The sequence below is a fragment of the Leguminivora glycinivorella genome, chromosome 18 (assembly GCF_023078275.1).
Source record: "Leguminivora glycinivorella isolate SPB_JAAS2020 chromosome 18, LegGlyc_1.1, whole genome shotgun sequence".
NCBI lineage: Eukaryota > Metazoa > Arthropoda > Insecta > Lepidoptera > Tortricidae > Leguminivora > Leguminivora glycinivorella.
Genome location: NC_062988.1, coordinates 7,819,196 through 7,840,026, shown reverse-complemented (window position 1 = coordinate 7,840,026; position 20,831 = coordinate 7,819,196). Strand labels below are relative to the sequence as shown.

General features: G+C 38.7%; 1 protein-coding gene across 1 annotated transcript; it reads left to right on the top strand.

Moving 5' to 3' along the window:
* The first annotated feature begins 15,323 nt into the window (after positions 1–15,323).
* Positions 15,324–20,488, top strand: LOC125236114 (acidic mammalian chitinase-like). The gene is made up of 8 exons (XM_048142810.1): positions 15,324–15,484; positions 15,623–15,805; positions 16,722–16,822; positions 16,971–17,101; positions 18,171–18,183; positions 18,779–18,964; positions 19,525–19,650; positions 20,318–20,488. The coding sequence occupies exons 1-8, from the start codon at positions 15,415–15,417 to the stop codon at positions 20,486–20,488; spliced, it is 981 nt and encodes a 326-aa protein (XP_047998767.1). The 5' UTR covers positions 15,324–15,414.
* The last annotated feature ends 343 nt before the right edge of the window (positions 20,489–20,831 follow it).

The following is a 20,831-nucleotide window of genomic DNA, read 5'->3' as shown; positions in this document are numbered from 1 at the left end:
GTTTTCTTGTTACCCTTAAGAGTAACGAAAAGGGGGCTCAGGGGCGAAACCCCCGCATAAAAGAAAGATTAACGTAGTATTTAAAATAAGTTGGGTTAGCGTTTTCTTGTGACCTTTAAGAGCAAACAAAGGGTGGCTCGGGGGGCGAAGCCCCCCGCATAAAAGAAAGATCAACGTTGTATTTAAAATAAGTTGGGTTAGCGTTTTCTTGTGACCTTTAAGAGCAAACAAAGGGTGGCTCGGGGGGCGAAGCCCCCCGCATAAAAGAAAGATCAACGTTGTATTTAAAATAAGTTGGGTTAGCGTTTTCTTGTGACCTTTAAGAGGAAACAAAGGGGGGCTCGGGGGGCGAAGCCCCCGCATGAAAGAAAGATCAACGTTGTATTTAAAATAAGTTGGTTTAGGGTTTTCTTGTGACCCTTAAGAGTAACGAAAAGGGGGGCTCGGCGGGCGAAGCCCCCCGCATAAAAGAAAGATCAACGTAGTATTTAAAATAAGTTGGGTAAGGGTTTTCTTGTGACCCTTAAGAGTAACGAAAAGGGGGGCTCGGGGGGCGAAGCCCACCCCGCATAAAAGAAAGATCAACGTTGTATTTAAAATAAGTTGGGTTAGCGTTTTCTTGTGACCTTTAAGAGAAAACAAAGGGGGGCTCGGGGGGCGAAGCCCCCGCATAAAAGAAAGATCAACGTTGTATTTAAAATAAGTTGGTTTAGGGTTTTCTTGTGACCCTTAAGAGTAACGAAAAGGGGCTCGGGGGCGAAGCCCCCGCATAAAAGAAAGATCAACGTAGTATTTAAAATAAGTTGGGTTAGGGTTTTCTTGTGACCCTTAAGAGTAACGAAAAGGGGGCTCGGGGGCGAAGCCCCCGCATAAAAGAAAGATCAACGTAGTATTTAAAATAAGTTGGGTTAGGGTTTTCTTGTGACCCTTAAGAGTAACGAAAAGGGGAGCTCGGGGGCGAAGCCCCCCGCATAAAAGAAAGATCAACGTAGTATTTAAAATAAGTTGGGTTAGCGTTTTCTTGTGATCTTTAAGACCAAACAAAGGGGGGCTCGGGGGGCGAAGCCCCCGCATGAAAGAAAGATCAACGTAGTATTTAAGATAAGTTGGGTTAGGGTTTTCTTGTGACCCTTAAGAGTAACGAAAAGGGGGGCTCGGGGGGCCAAGCCCCCGCATAAAAGAAAGATCAACGTAGTATTTAAAATAAGTTGGGTTAGCGTTTTCTTGTGACCTTTAAGAGCAAACAAAGGGGGGGGCTCGGGGGCGAAGCCCCCGCATAAAAGAAAGATAAACGTTGTATTTAAAATAAGTTGGGTTAGGGTTTTCTTGTTACCCTTAAGAGCAACTAAAAGGGGGGCTCGGGGGGCGAAGCCCCCGCATAAAAGAAAGATTAACAAGACCTCACAGAAGTCACGCGTAAAGTCACTGCAACACTACGTTTTTTATATAGATTTAAGCACTTCTTGCCGGTGAGTACCAAGAAATTATTGGTGCAAGCCTTGATTTTGCCATTGATCGATTATGCTGATGTGTGCACTACCAATGTTACCCAGGATTCTCTAAATAGGCTCGAGCGTACACTCAATAATGGCATTCGTTTCATTTTCAATTTGCGCAAATTTGACCATGTCTCGCTTTATCGCCACAGACTTAAATGGCTTCCTGTACGTCAGCGCAGATCTTTTAGAGTTCTGTGCAGCCTTTTTTCTATTTTATTTGATCCTTCCGCTCCCAATTATCTTAAGTCCAAATTTAACTTCATGACCCCCGTCCGGGCTGTGAACTACGTTCCTCCCGATCCCTTGTTCTTGCAGTACTTCCTCACCACAGTGGTTTCCTCTCAAATTCTTTCACTGCACAAGCTATTCGACTCTGGAATGCACTTCCCCTGACTATAAGACAGGCCCCAAGTAAGTTAATTTTCAAACGCATGCTGCACCAGCATCTGCTGAGTGCGGCACAAGTTAATTAGTTCTCCTTCGCCCATATGCATAATGTTTATAATATATTATTTGTATGTATATTTGTATTTATATTTGTGTATAAGTATACGTGTAATGATATGAATGTATTATTTATGTATTATATTGATTGTATGTAAATAATATTGCTATACTTGTCAATAGTTGTCATGCTTTCTAAATTTATTTTTCTCACTGCACCCACATTCGCGAATTTCTGTTTGGCCCTATGGTTGACTGGTAGAGAATGCCTCAAGGCATTAAGTCCGCCATTTGTACTTTTTTTTCCAATTGTGCAATAAAGTTTAAATAAATAAATAAATAAATTAACGTAGTATTTAAAATAAGTTGGGTTAGCGTTTTCTTGTGACCTTTAAGAGCAAACAAAGGGGGGCTCGGGGGGCGAAGCCCCCCGCATAAAAGAAACATAAACGTTGTATTTAAAATAAGTTGGGTAAGGGTTTTCTTGTTACCCTTAAGAGCAACGAAAAGGGGGCTCGGGGGCGAAGCCCCCGCATAAAAGAAAGATTAACGTAGTATTTAAAATAAGTTGGGTTAGCGTTTTCTTGTGACCTTTAAGAGCAAACAAAGGGGGGCTCGGGGGCGAAGCCCCGCATAAAAGAAAGATCAACGTTGTATTTAAAATAAGTTGGGTAATGGTTTTCCTGTGACCCTTAAGAGCAAATAAAGGGGGCTCGGCAAAAAGAAATACTTAAATTTTGTTTGAATTAGTTGAAATGTGACAATATTTTCTAATCGAGTCAAACAAAATTCCACTAGCTGAGAGCTTCAAAACAATGTATGGCGAAAGTATGTCTCTCTAATGTCTTCAAAAAGTCCGCGATGGCACATGTCTATATTGTCTATCTTTTACGGATAACTTACTAGGTATAAACATTTTTATGATAATACCGTAACTAGTGGCTCTGGGAGCTGTAGACCTTCGCGAAATGCTTAGAGAACGCAAAACTGAAAGCTAATTAGTGATTATCGCAGTCAAGTCATGACCTCATGACAGCAACAGTTTCAAGCGACATATACTCGTACGCTATAGGCACTCAACTCAAGCCCTTAACGGCAATTTCTGCATTTAACATATAAAAACTGTGGGGCTATCATGCTTGCACTTTTATCACTTATCAATGTGGATAACACATATGTCAATCTCACACTGACTAACTTGCCACAACGTGACGGATGCTTTATCCGCGTAGATAAGTGATAAAATGGCAAGCATCATAGTCCTGCCCTTGGTTTTGTTATCAACTTTTGTTTTGTAATCGTGTCGACGCTAGCCCGCAAAAATAATAAATGAAAATAAAAATAAAAATTATTTATTTTCAGATAACTATGATCCATATATTGTTAGTTAAAAAGAACACTAAAAAACTATATTAGTAAACTACTAACTAAAATTAAAATTAAATTAAAATTACTAACTAAAATTTAATTTAATTAGAATTAGAATAAGTTTTTAAAAATGTATTTTGCTCACTGTATGGACGTTAGTCTGAAATAAAGATATTTTATTTTTTTTTTTTTATTTTTAAAATTAAAATTAAATTAAAATTACAATTAAATTATTTTTGGGCGTGAGACATGTAGGTCGGTATATCGGCGAAGAATATCCGAATCCCACCTATCTGCTATCATTTTCAGAATACTATTTGAGCTCGTCCTCATCCGTAACACCACTGATGCCGTCTTCTTCCGCACTATAGCATAAAAGTCATCTACACTAGCATCGGCAAACATTCCAGAGGCACTACAGAATCGAGGAAGCCCAAACAGCATTCTGAAAATGTTATTATATTGGATACGCAGGGCGTTATAGGTCTTCAGCCTGAAACTGGCCCACAGGCAAAGTGGGCTTTTCGCTTCTAAGCGTCACAAGAAAATTCTAACCTAACTTAGTTTGGATATTTAATAGGTCTTTCTTTTTTCGGGGCTGGGCCCCACAAGCCCTCCCCCCTTATTTTCACTCTTGTTCGTCGCAAGAAAACCTTAAACTAACTTATTTTCAATAGGTATTTCGTTGGTATTTCGTGGGGGATAAGAGCCCCCCGGGTGGGTGTTTCGCCGCAAGAAAACCCTAACTTCTTTTCAATACGTACAACGTTGGTATTTCTTTCTTCGCCCCTCGTCGTCCATGTTGGTTTATTTATCAATTTTCGATTTGTAAGCGTGTCGACGCTAGCCCGCGAAGTGGGTTGCCTATTTTCGCTTTTCAGGGTCACAAGAACACCCTAACCTTACTTAGTTTGGATACTTAATTGGTGTTTCTATTTTGCGGGGCTGCGCCCCCGAGCCCCCCCTTATTTTCGATCTTAAACTTCGCAAGTAAACCCTAACCTAACTTATTTTCAATACGTACTACGTGGTATTTATTTTTGGCGGGGGGCTTCGCCCCCCAAGCCCCCCTTCTGGGTGCTTCGCCCCTCGTCGTCCATTTTGGTTTTGTTATCAATTTTCGATTTCTAAGGGTGTCGACGCTAGCCCGCGAACTGGGCTGCCTATTTTCGCTTTTCAGGGTCACAAGAAAACCCTAACCTTACTTAGTTTGGATACTTAATCGGTATTGCTATTTTGCGGGGGGCTGGCTAACCTAACCTAACTTAACCTAACTTATTTTCAATACGTACTACGTGGTATTTATTTTTGGCGAGGGGCTTCGCCCCCCGAGCCCCCTTGTGGATGCTTCGCCCCTCGTCGTCCATTTTGGTTTTGTTATCAATTTTCGATTTCTAAGGGTGTCGACGCTAGCCCGCGAACTGGGCTGCCTATTTTCGCTTTTCAGGGTCACAAGAAAACCCTAACCTTACTTAGTTTGGATACTTAATCGGTATTGCTATTTTGCAGGGGGCTGCGCCCCCCGATCTCCCCTTATTTTCCCTCTTAAGGGTCGCAAGAAAACTTTAACCTTACTTAGTTTGGATACTTAATTGATCTTTCTTTCTTGCGGGGCTGCGCCCCCGAGTCCCCCCTTATCTTCGCTCTTAAGCGTCGTAGAACACCCTAACCTAACTTATTTTCAATACGTACTACGTTGGTATTTCTTGTGGATACTTCGCCCCTCGTGGTCCATTTTGTTTTTCTTATCAATTTTGGATTTGTAAGCGTGTCGACGCTAGCCCGCGAAGTGGGTTGCCTATTTTCGCTTTTCAGGGTCACAAGAAAACCCTAACCTTACTTAGTTTGGATACTTAATCGGTATTGCTATTTTGCAGGGGGCCGCGCCCCCCGAGCCCCCCTTATTTTCCCTCTTAAGGGTCGCAAGAAAACTTTAACCTTACTTAGTTTGGATACTTAATTGATCTTTCTTTTTACGTACTACGTGGTATTTATTTTTGGCAGGGGGTTTCGCCCCCCCGAGCCCCACTTGTGGATGCTTCGCCCCTCGTCGTCCATTTTGGTTTTGTTATCAATTTTCGATTTCTAAGGGTGTCGACGCTAGCCCGCGAAGTGGGCTGCCTATTTTCGCTATTCAGGGTCACAAGAAAACCCTAACCTTACTTAGTTTGGATACTTAATCGGTATTTCTATTTTGCGGGGGGCTGCGCCCCCCGAGCCCCCCCTTATTTTCCCTCTTAAGGGTCGCAAGAAAACTTTAACCTTACTTAGTTTGGATACTTACCCTTATCTTCGCTCTTAAGCGTCGTAAAAAAGACCCTAACTTAACTTATTTTCAATACGTACTACGTTGGTATTACTTTTTGGCGGGGGGCTTCGCCCCCCGAGCCGCCCTTGTGGATGCTTCGCCCCTCGTGGTCCATTTTGTTTTTCTTATCAATTTTCGATTTCTAAGGGTGTCGACGCTAGCCTGCGAAGTGGGCTGCCTATTATCGCTATTCAGGGTCACAAGAAAACCCTAATCTTACTTAGTTTGGATACTTAATCGGTATTTCTATTTTGCGGGGGGCTGCGCCCCCCGAGCCCCCCCTTATTTTCCCTCTTAAGGGTCGCAAGAAAACTTTAACCTTACTTAGTTTGGATACTTAATTGATCTTTCTTTTTTGATTCTTTTTCTTTTTTTCTTTCTTAATTGATCTTTCCTGTTCCAGCGCCCCACGCTTTTACAATCAAATATTATAATTAAAAGCACATAGTTTTTAAACTTCAGCTCACAAATAGAGACAACTTGAACGATCCATAATTTATTTTTGGTTTTTACGTGCATTTATAAAAGCGTGTTTTATAGTGTTTTTTAAACTATTAATTTATTTTTTTGTTGAGCTCCTAATATTCAACGCAGTGACATGCAGGATGAACACAGTTTTAACTATTATCCCAATCAGCTCTTGTCAAAACAATTTGTTACTATGGAATTTATACAAAATACAATGTAATGAAGTCAGATCAGTGATTGCAAGTTACTCAGTCTTTATAGTTCTGTATGATTCATGAAATAGAAATTCTATCTCATTGTTGTCTAAATTTTTCACCAAATACCTACGTACTTATTAACCATAAAATTAAAATTTTGAAAAAACCCCCGACCGCGACATAGTATACCGATTTTCATGAAACATGGCTAAGAACACTCCCAACTAACTCAGCTTTCAGACAAAAAAAACTAAATCTAAATCGGTTCATCCGTTGGGGAGCTACGATGCCACAGACAGACACACACACAGACAAACAGACAGACAGACAAACAGACAGAGACGTTTTTGCGTCGGGGTTTAAAAATCAATATTTGTATTGCAAGGTGCATCAAGTGAGAATGATCAATCAAAGTTATTTATATGACTTGCCATGTCCCTATCTTTAAAATTTTTGCCGCCGGGTAAATATTTGGGTCGGACCCAGCTTAATTTTAAAATTTCTCCCGGAATGTAAAGAGACAGGAAAATGTAAATAACGAGATTTGCGGTACGTAAGCAAAATGTAAATAACGTTGTATCTTATGAAATTTGCGAGATGCGGCCATTTTTCACTTCGTCGTAATTTTAATATTTCAAAACGGTTAATAATAAATCTCAATAAGCACTGAAATGTTTGGACTGCACCTTAAATGATTCCTTTATTAACGCAATTCGAATAAGTTGTAAAATAACTTAACTCGAAACATAATTATAAAGTATATACCTATACAGGGGACTTTTCAGAATTTGGAACCCCCCCATTAGTGCAAGTTGTTAACAAAAATTAACTCACTGTCAGTTTCGTGGCGATAATTAAGCATGAAATTTCTATAAAAATATTGTTTATGTGTTAACAACATAAACTTTAAGCGATAATCTACATTCAGAATGTGAAAAAAGTAATTTTTTAGACAGATTGTATGCTTAATAGTCCTCACAAAACTGACAGTGAGTTAATTTTTGTTAACAACTTTCGCTAATTGGGGTGTCCCAAATTCTGAAAATGTCCAAGTAGGTATAAACGTAGGAGGGCTTTGGTCTTTTTATGTGTTGTTGGCGTTTGGTATCTAACGCTATGAGGTGGTTTTCCTCAAACAATTTATTTAACACTGTTAAATATGAATTTTAAAGTAACCTGCAATTGTAGCAGGAACTAAAAAGTTTGAATTCTAAACTCTTTAGTCGCTTTGTAATAATTAATAAAGATAATTTTCATTTGACGTGAAATCTGAAAATTAAGATTTTTAGATGAAGAATTCGGTTGTTTTCAAATTCGGTATCCGGAGGGGTACTGCAGTAGCCGAGTGGGGTAAGTTGTAAAGATTGACTATGTAATCTGAAGACCTGGGTCTTAATAAGGAATCCCTCGATGCCTTGTCTAATGAGCCTCTTCTTGGCACACATTACCTGTGGTTAAAAATAAAACGGAAACCATTTTATTTGAACAATTAGGCTGTTTGACCTAAAAATAAATGTAAAACATACACTATCTACTTGAACGTAACATCGTAGCTACTGAGAAAAATTTGAACAATGTTTCCACTTATTATTTATCTTTAACCTTATCGATTAACTAAAATCCATCAAAGCCATTAGTGTTAATGTACTTAGTTGTTCAAGTTTCTGATGAACGTTGCTCTCTAAATATTCAACCATCTTACTAGAGATAGAACGAATAACATGCTATTAAATCCGCAAACCATAATTCTCGAATATTTGTACCGACGAAAAGTTTCACGAACCTCTCGAATCACGAGCCAAAATCCGCCAAAATTTTCTATTTGGTAGTCCAATGACTGATTCAAGGCTATAAGATTTGCTACGGAGTCTGAAACATATGTTCAAATAGCGGATTCCGCTAGTATAATGAATATAATATAATGATTTACTAAAATGTTGTATTCATAAGTTTAATGAGTTTACATAGGTGATTGATAACAATGGTGTTATACGGGTTTGTTTATTCACAAATAATCGTTGAAAGGTATCATTAGAAAAACTACTCCCTAAGATTACATAAACTTCGATGTAATACAATTATGCTCTAAGAACAAATTAAATTACTTTCATAGAAAATATTTTAACTTGTTATTTTTTAAGTAGTAACACTACTATTATGTTCTAAACATTAAATAAATGTCATATACAAAGAAAAAGTGACCAAAGCCTCCAGTGTTCCGAGCTGGAATCGAACCAGCGTACTCCGCTTACCGGGCGAATGCCAGAACCACTCGGCTATCGGTCCACGAAAGCAAGGGTCAAAATTTCTAAGTATATGACATTTCCGAAGGCCCGTGGCGCCCTCTGGCCATCCCTGAGGTAGAACAGTATGGTTCGACCTCCTAGCCGAATCAACTCAGAACACTGGAGAACACTCGATTCCAGCTCGGAACACTGGAGGCTTTGGTCACTTTTTCTTTGTATATGACATTTATTTAATGTTTAATACAATTATGTTTGCTTTGCTCGATGTTTTCTTTGCCAAATTTTCATTAGGATTTTTATTATTCTCGTAAACCAAAGTAAATGTTTATATTTCTGACCAAATACAAAAGGTTTACGTTACGAGTCGAAAAATTAATTTGCTTTTGTATGTCCGAATGTTGTCTCCTGCAACAGATTCTTGGGATGTAACCGTGATAAACCTACACCTATAGCAAATGCCGATGTCCTGTGGCTATAAATGCTATAATCTTCCACAACCCTTCTTGGGATGCTGCATTTGATGCTGCTGAAAATCAAGCTATCCTTTCTGGTTAACTGACACATACTTTTCTCACTCTGAACACATCAAAATCTAAGTTTCTTTGTTTCTAAAAAACTTCTGAATCATCTACATTACTTCAGCGTGATATTAAAATCCATCATTCGCTTGCACTGCGTCTTCCTCTTCCATACATCTTTTTCACCCGTCATCTCATCATTAACTTTCTTACGTTTCATATCAACTGTCCCTCCACACACAGTCCATCCACCTTTTCCTCGGTTTTCCTCTCCCGTTACATCTACCTACTATTAAAATTTACAGTCCTATTTGTATCAATTAAGTATCAAAAATACCTACCTACTATTAAAATTCATAGTCCTATTTGTATCAATATAACTCCAGCGCAACAATGCAATTGGGACTTCGTGACAAAAACCAGTTCAATTAAATCTTGGAATAATTGATTACTCGACTTCAGATAGCATAAGAGTTGCTGTGTCAGAAAAAGTAAGGAACATGATAAAATATTGTCTTCGGTTACCGCGATAGTTACTCATGAAATAAAACGGGTGTCACCCGTTGACAACGAATGCTGTAAAGTGTTCGAAACGTCGGGATGAATTGTAAATTCATTATACGCGATTTAATGCGTTTCCATAATTTTATAACTTGATATAAATTATGAAAACGTTACGTGAGTCTGCTTACCTTTACCTACTTATTTAAAACAATTTATCGGGCAATCAATAATAAACTATTGAGTTCTATAATTGCAGGCAACATACAATATCTACAAGCTCTTTAAAGTAGAAAAAGCGCAATAGAACAGTCCTACTACAGTCCTCGTCTTCCAACAAACTCTACTCTGGGAAGTTGTGATTATAAGTTTTGTGTCAAATAAACGTTTAGGTATTTCATTATTTCTTTTTATTTCATTAAACGTAGCCTCGAAAACCCTATCAGATATCCGACGTTTAGTTTAAATCGACGTTTAGTTGCAATGAAAGTTATGTACGCAGTATCCGAAGTTATATTTACATATTACTAGTGGTATTACTTGTACACTTGTACCTAGTTTAATAATTCTTTATCCTGCTTCAATATAATAAATGAAAATCGAATATTCAAAATACCTACCACCTCCGTCTGTACCTGATTTTCTCATCGCTTCGCACTTTTTCTATATCCTCGAATCTATAATTGAAACTGAAAAGTTGCCATAAGCCACTGTGTATTTCTGGGAATTGGGGGTATTGATTTTATCCATTTAAGATTGTCTTAATCAGATAGGTGTCATATCTCTTCCAGGTGGTATTGCCACGTTCCAAACCAGCAAGGAAAATGTTTATTACGTGATAGGCCGGTACAAAAAATCTATTTAGACCATTACATAAGTTAATTAATAAGATATTCAATCATAGGGCATTAGATATATTAGAATGATAGCTAGATCGAGCCGGCTGATATCCGCTGATAATAATTAAGTAGGTAACTGATGTCATCGATTAGACACCTAGGCAACTTGACGAAACGCATTTAAGTAAATACAAACGGCGCTATTCCAGATAATTCAGATCAGACAGATTGTCAAATTGAACAAGGATCTATTTCCAAAATCATGTAAAAGTGCCTATGCTGAAGTGAAGCGCCTTTCAGTATTTTGAAAACAAAAGCTGTTACTACATACTTAGGTTTGTACTTTAAGATAGTTTTAAGAATCTTGGTCTCTCTGATAATATCTGGTCGAGGCAATATGCTGATGATTACAGTGAAATTATCAGTTGCGAATTGATTTTATTTATTAAAATAAGTGACAGTGTATTTAAGGTTCCGTACCATAAAAGGAATGATGTTCCATGTAGATTTCTATGTCTTAAACTTTGAAAGAACAGCAAATATGATCGACATACATAGGAAGTTACTGACAAAAGCAACATAATATCGTGTATAGGTAAGTACTGGTATTCGCATGTTCTTCTAAATATATAAAAGAAGAAGCTGACTGACTGACTGACTGACTGACTGACTGACTGACTGACTGACTGACTGACATATCAACGCACAGCCGAAACCGCTGGTCCTAGAGATTTCAAATTTGGCACGTAGGTTCCTTATATAGTGTAGAGGAGCACTAAGAAAGGATTTTCCAAAATTCACCTCCTAAGGGGGTCAAATGGGGGTTCAAAGTTTGTATGGGGAAATAAGATTAGTTTGACTATTTTATTCGAAACTTCACAGGAAGATTCCTTAAGACAAATGACTGAATACGTGTTTCAGATTTTTTGAAAATTTAACCCCTAAAAGGGTGAAAAGGGGGTGATAAAGTCAAAAAATCAATATGGGTATCGTTTTCATGGTTTATCGGGTCGCTGATCACGATAAATACAACGTTTTTAAAATCTAACGAGGCTGAAGTGAAATACCTTCTCCCTGGGTCGCGACCCCCAGGGGGGTCGCGGCACTTATCCTGGGGGGCCACGAAGTTTAGGTTTAAGAGAAACTTATGACAGGCTGATTTGATTTTCGTTGTTTTCCTTTTTGTTGTTTTTATATCTATACCATTCTTGAAAATGTCAGCTCACATAAATATGAAGTAGCAAATGGGATCAAGCCATTATTTGAAAACCCAGAACGCACCAATTGAAATGGATACCAACTCCAATTTATTAGCAATCTATCAGGTGCTAGTTCCAAAATTTGCTTCTTTCACCGAGGCGTACGCGACTTATTCAAAAAAGGATTCAAAATCCAACTTTTTGAGAAATATCTTGAGAATTGTTATTTTTAACTTTGCAAGCTCCCCACCATCACAGAAATATGCATTTCTACGTTCACGTTCATATTGTGTAAAGATGTTGTCCACAACTCTTTTTTTGCTAGAAATCCGTTAACTTTATCTGCTGTAATTATGTTTTCGTCAAAGATATCGCGGCAAGATACTCGTTTGCTACTTCCAATAGCCAAACATAATCAGAAAATAAATCTGCAAATCCAGTTTTGTTATACTTGATATAGCTAATATTTAGCAAAGAAAGAGCTATGGGGGTCGCGAAAAAATTAAGGTGTCATAAAGGGCCGTGAGACCATTAAGTTTGAAAACCACTGAAAATTTAACCCCTAAAAGGGTGAAAAGGGGGTGATAAAGTCAAAAAATCAATATGGGTATCGTTTCTATGGTTTATCGGGTCGCTGATCACGATAAATACAACGTTTTTAAAATCTAACGAGGCGGAAGTGAAATACCTTCTCCCCTGTTGTGGTTTGTGGTGCAATGGGGTTTATAGTATTTTATGCAACAGGCGTTTAAAGGAGGTCAAAAAAGACGAGTGGCGTGGGTAACAATTTGAGGCGAAGCCGAAAATTGTTATTAAGACGCCACGAGTATTTTTTGACTCAGTTAAACACCGTTGCATACAATACTTTTTCTACGACCATGCACTTACTTTTGAATAGTTTTCTAGAATAACTTTCGTGAAATTCGCACTGTTTCCTATAAGTATTTTGACTTGTCCTCTGCAATGTTTCTGCACTCACCCTGTCGCTCGCACTCCCCCGCGCCGCCGCCCGCCCCCGGCCGGCGCCCCGCGGCCCGCTATATCCCTTAAAGGCTACCTAACTATGCTGTAAGAGCTATATCGTATGCGTGGGTGCGCCGGGCGCCGGCCGGGGGCGGGCATCTTTTATGTAGGGTTTTAACGATCTATGCACGACACGGTAAATGACGAATAACAACACGGGAGTAGAAAAAATATATAAAAGAAGATATTGACTGACTGATTGACATATCAACACACAGCCGAAACCGCTGGTCCTAGAGATTTCAAATTTGGCACATAGGTTCCTTATATGGCGTAGAGGAGCACTAAGAAAGGATTTTTCAAAATTCTCCTCTTAAAAGGGTGAAATGGGGGTTCAAAGTTTGTATGGGGAAACAAGATTAGTTTGACTATTTTATTCGAAACTTCACAGGAAGATTCCTAAAGACATATGACTAAATATATGTTTCAGGTTTTTTGAAAATTTGACCCCTAAAGGGGTGCAAAAGGGGTAAAATCAAAAACACAACATGGGTATCGTTTTTATGGTTTATCGGGTCGCTGATCACGATAAATACAACGATTTTAAAATCTAATGAGGTGGAAAACAAATTTTCTCCCCTGTTGTTGTGCAATGGGGTTAAAATATCCAAAATAGCCATAAGTATAGCTTTAGTTTTTATCTTTACTTCTGGTTCAAGAGATTTCAAATTGACACGGAAGTTCCTTAGAGGAGCACTAAGAAAGGATTTTTCAAAGTTCACCTCCTAGCATGATAATTTGACAGGGGCAAGGACAGGGACAGGGACAGGGACAGGGACAGGGACAGGGACAGGGTCAGGGTCAGGGACAGGGACGGGAACGGGATAGGGTTAGGGATAGGGATAGGGACAGGGATAGGGATTGGAATTGGGATTGGGATAGGGATAGGAATTGGGATTGGGATAGGGATAGGATAGGGATAGGGATAGGGATAGGGATATGGATAGGGATAGGGATAGGGGTAGGGGTAGGGGTGGGGTAGGGCAGGGGTAGGGGTAGGGGTGGGGATCGGGATAGGGATAAGGATAGGGATAGGGATAGGGATAGGGATAGGATAGGGATAGGGATAGGGATAGGATAGGGATAGGGATAGGGATAGGGATAGGGATAGGGATAGGGATAGGATAGGGATAGGGATAGGGATAGGATAGGGATAGGATAGGGAGAGGGATAGGGATAGGATAGGATAGGGATAGGATAGGGATAGGGATAGGGATAGGATAGGTATAGGGATAGGGATAGGGATAGGGAGAGGATAGGGATAGGATAGGGATAGGGATAGGGATAGGGATAGGATAGGGATAGGATAGGATAGGATAGGGATAGGATAGGATAGGGATAGGGATAGGGATAGGATAGGGATAGGGATAGGATAGGGATAGGGATAGGATAGGGATAGGGATAGGGATAGGATAGGGATAGGGATAGGGATAGGATAGGGATAGGGATAGGATAGGATAGGGATAGGGATAGGGATAGGGATAGGATAGGATAGGGATAGGGATAGGGATAGGATAGGGATAGGGATAGGGATAGGGATAGGATAGGATAGGGATAGGGATAGGATAGGATAGGGATAGGGATAGGATAGGGATAGGGGATAGGGATAGGGATAGGGGATAGGGATAGGATAGGATAGGGATAGGGATAGGGATAGGGATAGGGATAGGGATAGGGATAGGGATAGGGATAGGGATTTGGATAGGATTTGGATCAGGATCGGGATAGGGGTAGGGGTAGGGGTAGGGGGATATAGGGATAGGGATAGGGATAGGGGAGGGACAGGGACGGGACGGGGACGGGGACGGGGACAAAGATAGAGATAGGGACGGTGATAAGAATAGGGATTGGGGTCGGAATAATCGGTCGGCAATCGATATCTAGGCAGTGTAAAATGCAGTGGGAAGGTATTAGTGAGTAGGCATCGGCGAGTATCCTGCATCCGTAATAACTATTACATTCAATGTGCTGTAAGAAGATCGTTGTTTGCTTGCCTTTTATATGTTTACGTTTGCAATAAGTATAAGCAAAATGGAAAAAATTGTAAGCGATAATGCAAGGAAGTACTTTTTACTCTACCGACCATAGCGTCGAGACACTGGTTGTATGAAGATTCCCCAGTATAAATATTTATATAGGTAAAATACATACATATTCGTACCTACTACCTACGCTGTGGTCGCTGTGTAACAATTCTACAATCATTGCAAGAATTTCTTTAAAAACAATAGTAATATGTGTAAGGTACAGTCAGCCAAAACCGGACCGTACAGCAAATAGATCAGTTACAATGGCCCTCCAGTCGAGAATTGCCCCGCTTTACCTTAATCGAAATAATAGCGGACAGATGTACCTACAAAGAAACCTACGGATCCAAATGAAAATCTTATTTTTTGTAAACGTTTCAATAAGAATACTTTTATTACGCGGGCGAAGCCGCGGGTAAAAGCTAGTAAGTATATACAGGTGTACATACCGTCCATAATTCTAGAAGTTTAAACAGATTCCACATATAATACAATTATAAGAGAGACAATACATTTAAATTAGGAGTAAAATAAATATCACACTTCATATTCATATAGTCTTATTATACTCAGTTATTTGCTTTTTAATACTTAATTATCGATAAAGATAACACATGTCCAAACACGAAAAACAATAGTTTACAGTAGTATATAAAGCTGTATATTTTCAACTGAACCACAATTGATATCTCGATTTCGGTAGAGATAAGATATAAGTTATTATAAAAAGCATTTGGATATCCAAATTGGTAGCATTTGCTCTATTAACCCAATACAATGAAGCTCTTACTAGTTTGCGCTCTGCTGTGCGTCGGCGGTAGCTTCGCTGCATCCGTGAAAGCAAGCTGTAAGTGTAAGTCGTTATAGTTCCTATTGAAATTTTCAAATATTCCGGTGACCTGAAACCTTTAAACTATTTTGACACTCTTGCGATAAGGTTCAAGGGTCACAAAAAAAATAATCTAAATGAAGTAAATATTTGCAGCAAGCGGCGTAGTGACCTGCTACTACGGAACATGGGCTAACGGGAGGTCCGGAAAAGGCCGTTTCGGCGTGAGCGACCTGCCCACTCATCTCTGCACGCACATCGTCTATTCCTTCCTCACGCTTGACGGAACCTCCGGAGGCATTGTTGCTCCTGAAGAAAGCACTGTTGAAGGGAAAGGAAGTAAGTGAAATTATATTTATTCCTATACTTATACTTTGAATTATTGATATTGTATGTACAGTCGAATTAGTCGAAAACATATACGCAAAATTTTGACTGTCTTTTAAGTAAAATTCTTAATAATTATGGATCGCATGCTTACTGAACAATAACTTAAAAATGAATTAATCGTTTGAAATCACAAATAAAATATCAAGAAAAAAAAATATTAACATTTAAATTCAACTTTCTGGAATTAATTGACGATCATAAAAACAAATGCGAGAAGGTTAACTGAAAGAGATCTCTGACCACTTTGACAAGTATGCCTTTGCACTAATCACATGTTATGTTTTATATTACCTTTTGTCCATTTTTTTACTATCTAATAATAATATACAGAAACATCATCATTCCCTTGCCCTTTTCCCATTATTTGGGGTCGGCGCAGCAGATCATCTTCCTCCATTTCTCTCTATCAGCCGTCATTTCCATACTAATACCTTTCACTCTCATATCGTTGTTCACACATTCCATCCATCTTTTCTTAGGCCTTCCACCACCATTGTATCCATCCACTTTCATATTTACCACTCGTTTTATAACATTGCTTTCATCCCTCCGCATTACATGCCCATACCATGCTAATCTACTTCCTCTCAATTTCTCTGTCACTGGCGCTACTTTCAGGCTTCCTCTTATATACTCATTCCGAATCCTATCCAGTCTTGTCACACCACACATCCATCGCAACATTCTCATTTCATTCACATGCAGTCTTCTCTCATCATTCGTCTTGGTGGCCCAGCACTCACTACCATACAGGACGACAGGTCGGATAACTGATTTATAAATTTTCCCCTTCAGCCTGAATATACAGAAACATATGTATACAAATTACTTATGTGAATTATTCTGTAACAAAAACGTTTTGCAGATTCCGTGTCTGACCTCATTGCGCTAAAGAAGAAGAATCCCGAATTGAAAATCTTGGCTGCTATTGGTGGCTGGAATGAAGCTTCAACAAACTTTTCGGCGGTAAGAAAACTTGTATTTGAAAAATCATAATTTCTATACTTTTTACGGCACCTCACAAAGATTGCATTCTTAGCGTCCGTACCTCATAGCAAGTGGAAACCCTTCTCCAGAAAATAGGCTTGACTGTATGTTTTTTGTATGTCTGCAGGTTGTCAACGACAAAACTAAGAGGGCACTTTTTGTCAAGAACTTGTACAACTACGTTGACACCAATGGCTTCGATGGTTTGGATTTGGACTGGGAGTACCTTCACAGAGAGAAGGAGCAGCCACTGACAAAGTACGTACCAACATAAGCCATATTTTACGAGGGACGTTCAAAAAGTAATGAGAATGGATATGTTCCTGTATCTTGATTTAATTTTTCTTAACTTGTCCATGTAGAACAGTACTCATTAAAGTGAAATTGCATAATTCAAATTTTTACTACTTTCATTTGTTTTTCTTTGATATGTAAATAATTGACACAAGGTGGGGATGAACATTTTCAGTAAAATAAGAGCATGTTTTCATGAATATTTGACATGTCGTGAGTTCATTTCTGACATGAATATCAAAAATAATCATACTTTAAATTAAAGCTGGGTTTATCCTTTGTTAGTAACAGCAATAAAAAAGTTCGTATAGATACATTTTCAAACGGTATGGTATCCAAAAAAAAAAAGGTGCTGTTTTGGGTCATGTTCACGATTTTTACAGATTATCACGAAAATTGAGAATATAGATTGGAAACAAAATTACGTTAGTATTAAACAAGAACATACAATCATTTTAAAATTAAAAAAATGATTAGTTACAATAAGAACATTTTAAACAAACAAATAATAATGTTTTGGCCTTCAAAATGACAGTCGACAGGGCCAAATCCTCAAATTGCCGAGGGTGCTGCTCAAGTTAGTGTATTTAAAGCTACAAGTGACATACCTAATATTGAAGGCAATATAAGGATCATTAATATTTTATACCCGACCTTTAAATAAAATTGTAATATAATCGCTACTCTGAAGTATAGTGAAGTGAAGTGCTTACTGACATGGTATTTAGACTATCGTTAAGATTTTAATTTTTAAAGGGGGCAAAAAAAAATAATAATTGAAAAAATTAAATATGTAAATAAATCACAAAAGAGTTACTTTTAATTATAAAAATATAAGGATACTTACATTCTTATGTTTTAATACTCATTATCATTACTTATTGAACGCCCCTAAACGACGACCGGAGTGAACGCACCTCTATACGCACAGAAAACTGACGCTGCTACCTTAAATTTGAATGTTGTAAGTGAAGCGACAACCTAATTTGCATATTTTGCTTTACTTACACACTTTAGAGTTTGTTTCTTCTAGATATTTGGTGACGGTTAGGTATATTTCATTATACTTCTTCTTAGTCGTTTCAATCTTGGTAGAACTCGGCCGTGGTCATCATCGGATGATATCTATTTTGAAGACATCCCGCCGGTCCTAGCTGGTTTTATTAACCCCCGACGAAAAACGACGGGGTGTTATAAGTTTGACGTGTCTGTCTGTCTGTCCGTCTGTCTGTCTGTCTGTCTGTCTGTCTGTCTGTCTGTTTGTCTGTGTGTGTGTCTGTCTGTGGCATCGTAGCTCCCGAACGGATGAACCGATTTCGATTTAGATTTTTTTATTTGAAAGCTGTGTTAGTCGGGAGTGTTCTTAGCCATGTTTTATGAAAATCGGTCCACTAGGTCGCGGTCGGGGGTTTTTTCAAAATTTTAATTTTGTGGTTATAGTTCATTTTAATATTGCTTACTTTATTACACAGTATTTTAATGATGCTAGACCAAAGCTGCATCCCTTCTTAATTAATTCTTTAAGCGACCCTGCCATCGACATTTTCTCACCATTTAGGATAGAAAGCATCATGGTGTTTCGTACGTCCCATTCAGCAACATTTTGTCCCATGACTAAAATATGTTTATGATTTGTCTTAGAACAACTCCGTCCACACCTGGATCAACAACGGCGCCTCTCCATCCAAGTTGGTGCTGGGTCTCGGAGCGTACGGAAAGACCTTCACCCTGACCAGTCTGGACAACACTTCCACAGGAGCACCCGTCACTGGAGCAGGAGTAGGTGGCCCTTATGTCGGTGAATCTGGAACTTACAGCTACTTGGAGGTGAGTACCAAGATTACTAATATATACTTATATAGTCCCTCCTCATCGGTTTCGATGACGGCGACCTCAGCAGATTATGAATTATTTTGTCTGTTATGGGCTCTTTTGTGGCTGGCCAGGCCAAACTTGGCCTTAAATACTCTTTTGCAGGCGTTACAATAGAGTTGGCCAGACGTATTGTAAGTATAAACGTAGGAGGGCTTTGGTCTCTATTTGTGTTGCAGGCGTTTGGTGACATCTCAGATGATAGGTATCCAGCTTTTTTATATCGAATTTGTAAAGGCACCACGTCTCTAAGCCATACAAAACCAGGACAACTAGCTTAGGGGCGTAATACAAGCGATAAAGCGGGAAAAAGTTACTACTGATGAAAAATGTTCTAATTTCCAAAATTGCATCCGTTACATTTGCAAATATGTGTGTACTTTATCCATTTTCAATTTTATTGATTCCTTTGATTTCTATGAATAGCTTTGGGATGAAACCAGACAATTATTAGAATCTCTGATGATATAAAAACTCACCATAATTGACTAATGACTATTTGTTAATTCTTCTAGATCTGCGAAGACCAAAAGGATAATCCTTCTGCATGGAGCATCACTGAGGTGGAGGGCAACTACGTGTATGCTAACAAGGACCTCTTCTGGGTCGGCTACGACAACCCCAACACTATCAAGGCTAAGGTAAGTGCATCGACTTTTTAATTTAAGAAGAGATTTATCATCCCAAAAAGTTTTCATACAAACGAAGTCCTTAATTTACTCCCTGAAATATCTTTACACAATTTGATCTCATACATACATACATACATACATACATACAATCACGCCTGTTTCCCAGAGGGGTAGGCAGAGATCACGGATTTCCATTTACTACGATCCTGACAAACCACTTTCGCTTCACACACTTTCATAACGTTTCTCATACACGCTCGTCGGTTTCGAGTACTTGACCTGGCCTTTTTGCAATATTTCCCCGATTTGATCAAGAAAAGTTCGCCTAGGTCTTCCACTACCAACTGACCCTTCCACTCCTTCTTCATATACTTTCTTTGTTAACGTCTCATCCATCCTCTCTACATGCCCAAACCACCTTAACATACCCATCTCAATCTTTGTCACCACATCTACATCCACTCCACACTTCTCATAATCAACTGTAATTTAAATATTGGTATTTCAGTTGTATGTTGTTACCCTTATTAGTTCAGCAGAGTACCAGTCCTTAAATTCCACACTTTTTTAAATCAATTTGATGCATAAATATTTCGTTTTACTATAATTACAAGCTAATTTGACATTGGACAATCTGTATGTTTCAGAATAATACATTTATTCGTTTGTTTTGCAGGCACAATACGCCAAAAACACTGGTCTGGCAGGCATCATGTACTGGGCCATAGACTTGGACGACTTCAGCGGCACTTGCGGAGACAAGTTCCCACTCGTTTTCTGCCGGGCATTGCTGGATACAACTCTGCTTAATTTAAACAATAGTTTTACTATAAAATTTCAGTACTAAATAAAATATTTTATTGTAATAATTATATTTGTTTTATGTTTGCCCTTCCCCACTTTCAGGTTTGTTCCTTAACTAGCCGCGAAGTATGGCGTTTCAGGAGCGGCTAGGACAAGAGGTTCTTAATTGAATTTCATTCAAATCTTGCAGTTCTAGGCCGGCAAAGTCCTTATTTTTAATTTCCAGTCACAGATATCTGTGACATAACATCTAGGGATTTAGCCATTCGAAAAAAAAAAAAAAGTTGCTTTACAGACGTGGCGACTACAACAGGTACAGGGTCTAAGCAATATTTTAATTTTGATACGTTTTGATTTATTGATATGTAAGACACATCAGAAATGTA

Coding starts and splice junctions, on each gene's coding strand:
- LOC125236114 (XM_048142810.1), top strand. CDS start 15,415: ATGAAGCTCTTACTAGTTTGCGCTCTGCTGTGCGTCGGCGGTAGCTTC. Junction 15,485..15,622: donor TGCATCCGTGAAAGCAAGCT/GTAAGTGTAAGT, acceptor AAATATTTGCAG/CAAGCGGCGTAGTGACCTGC. Junction 16,823..16,970: donor CTTCAACAAACTTTTCGGCG/GTAAGAAAACTT, acceptor GTATGTCTGCAG/GTTGTCAACGACAAAACTAA.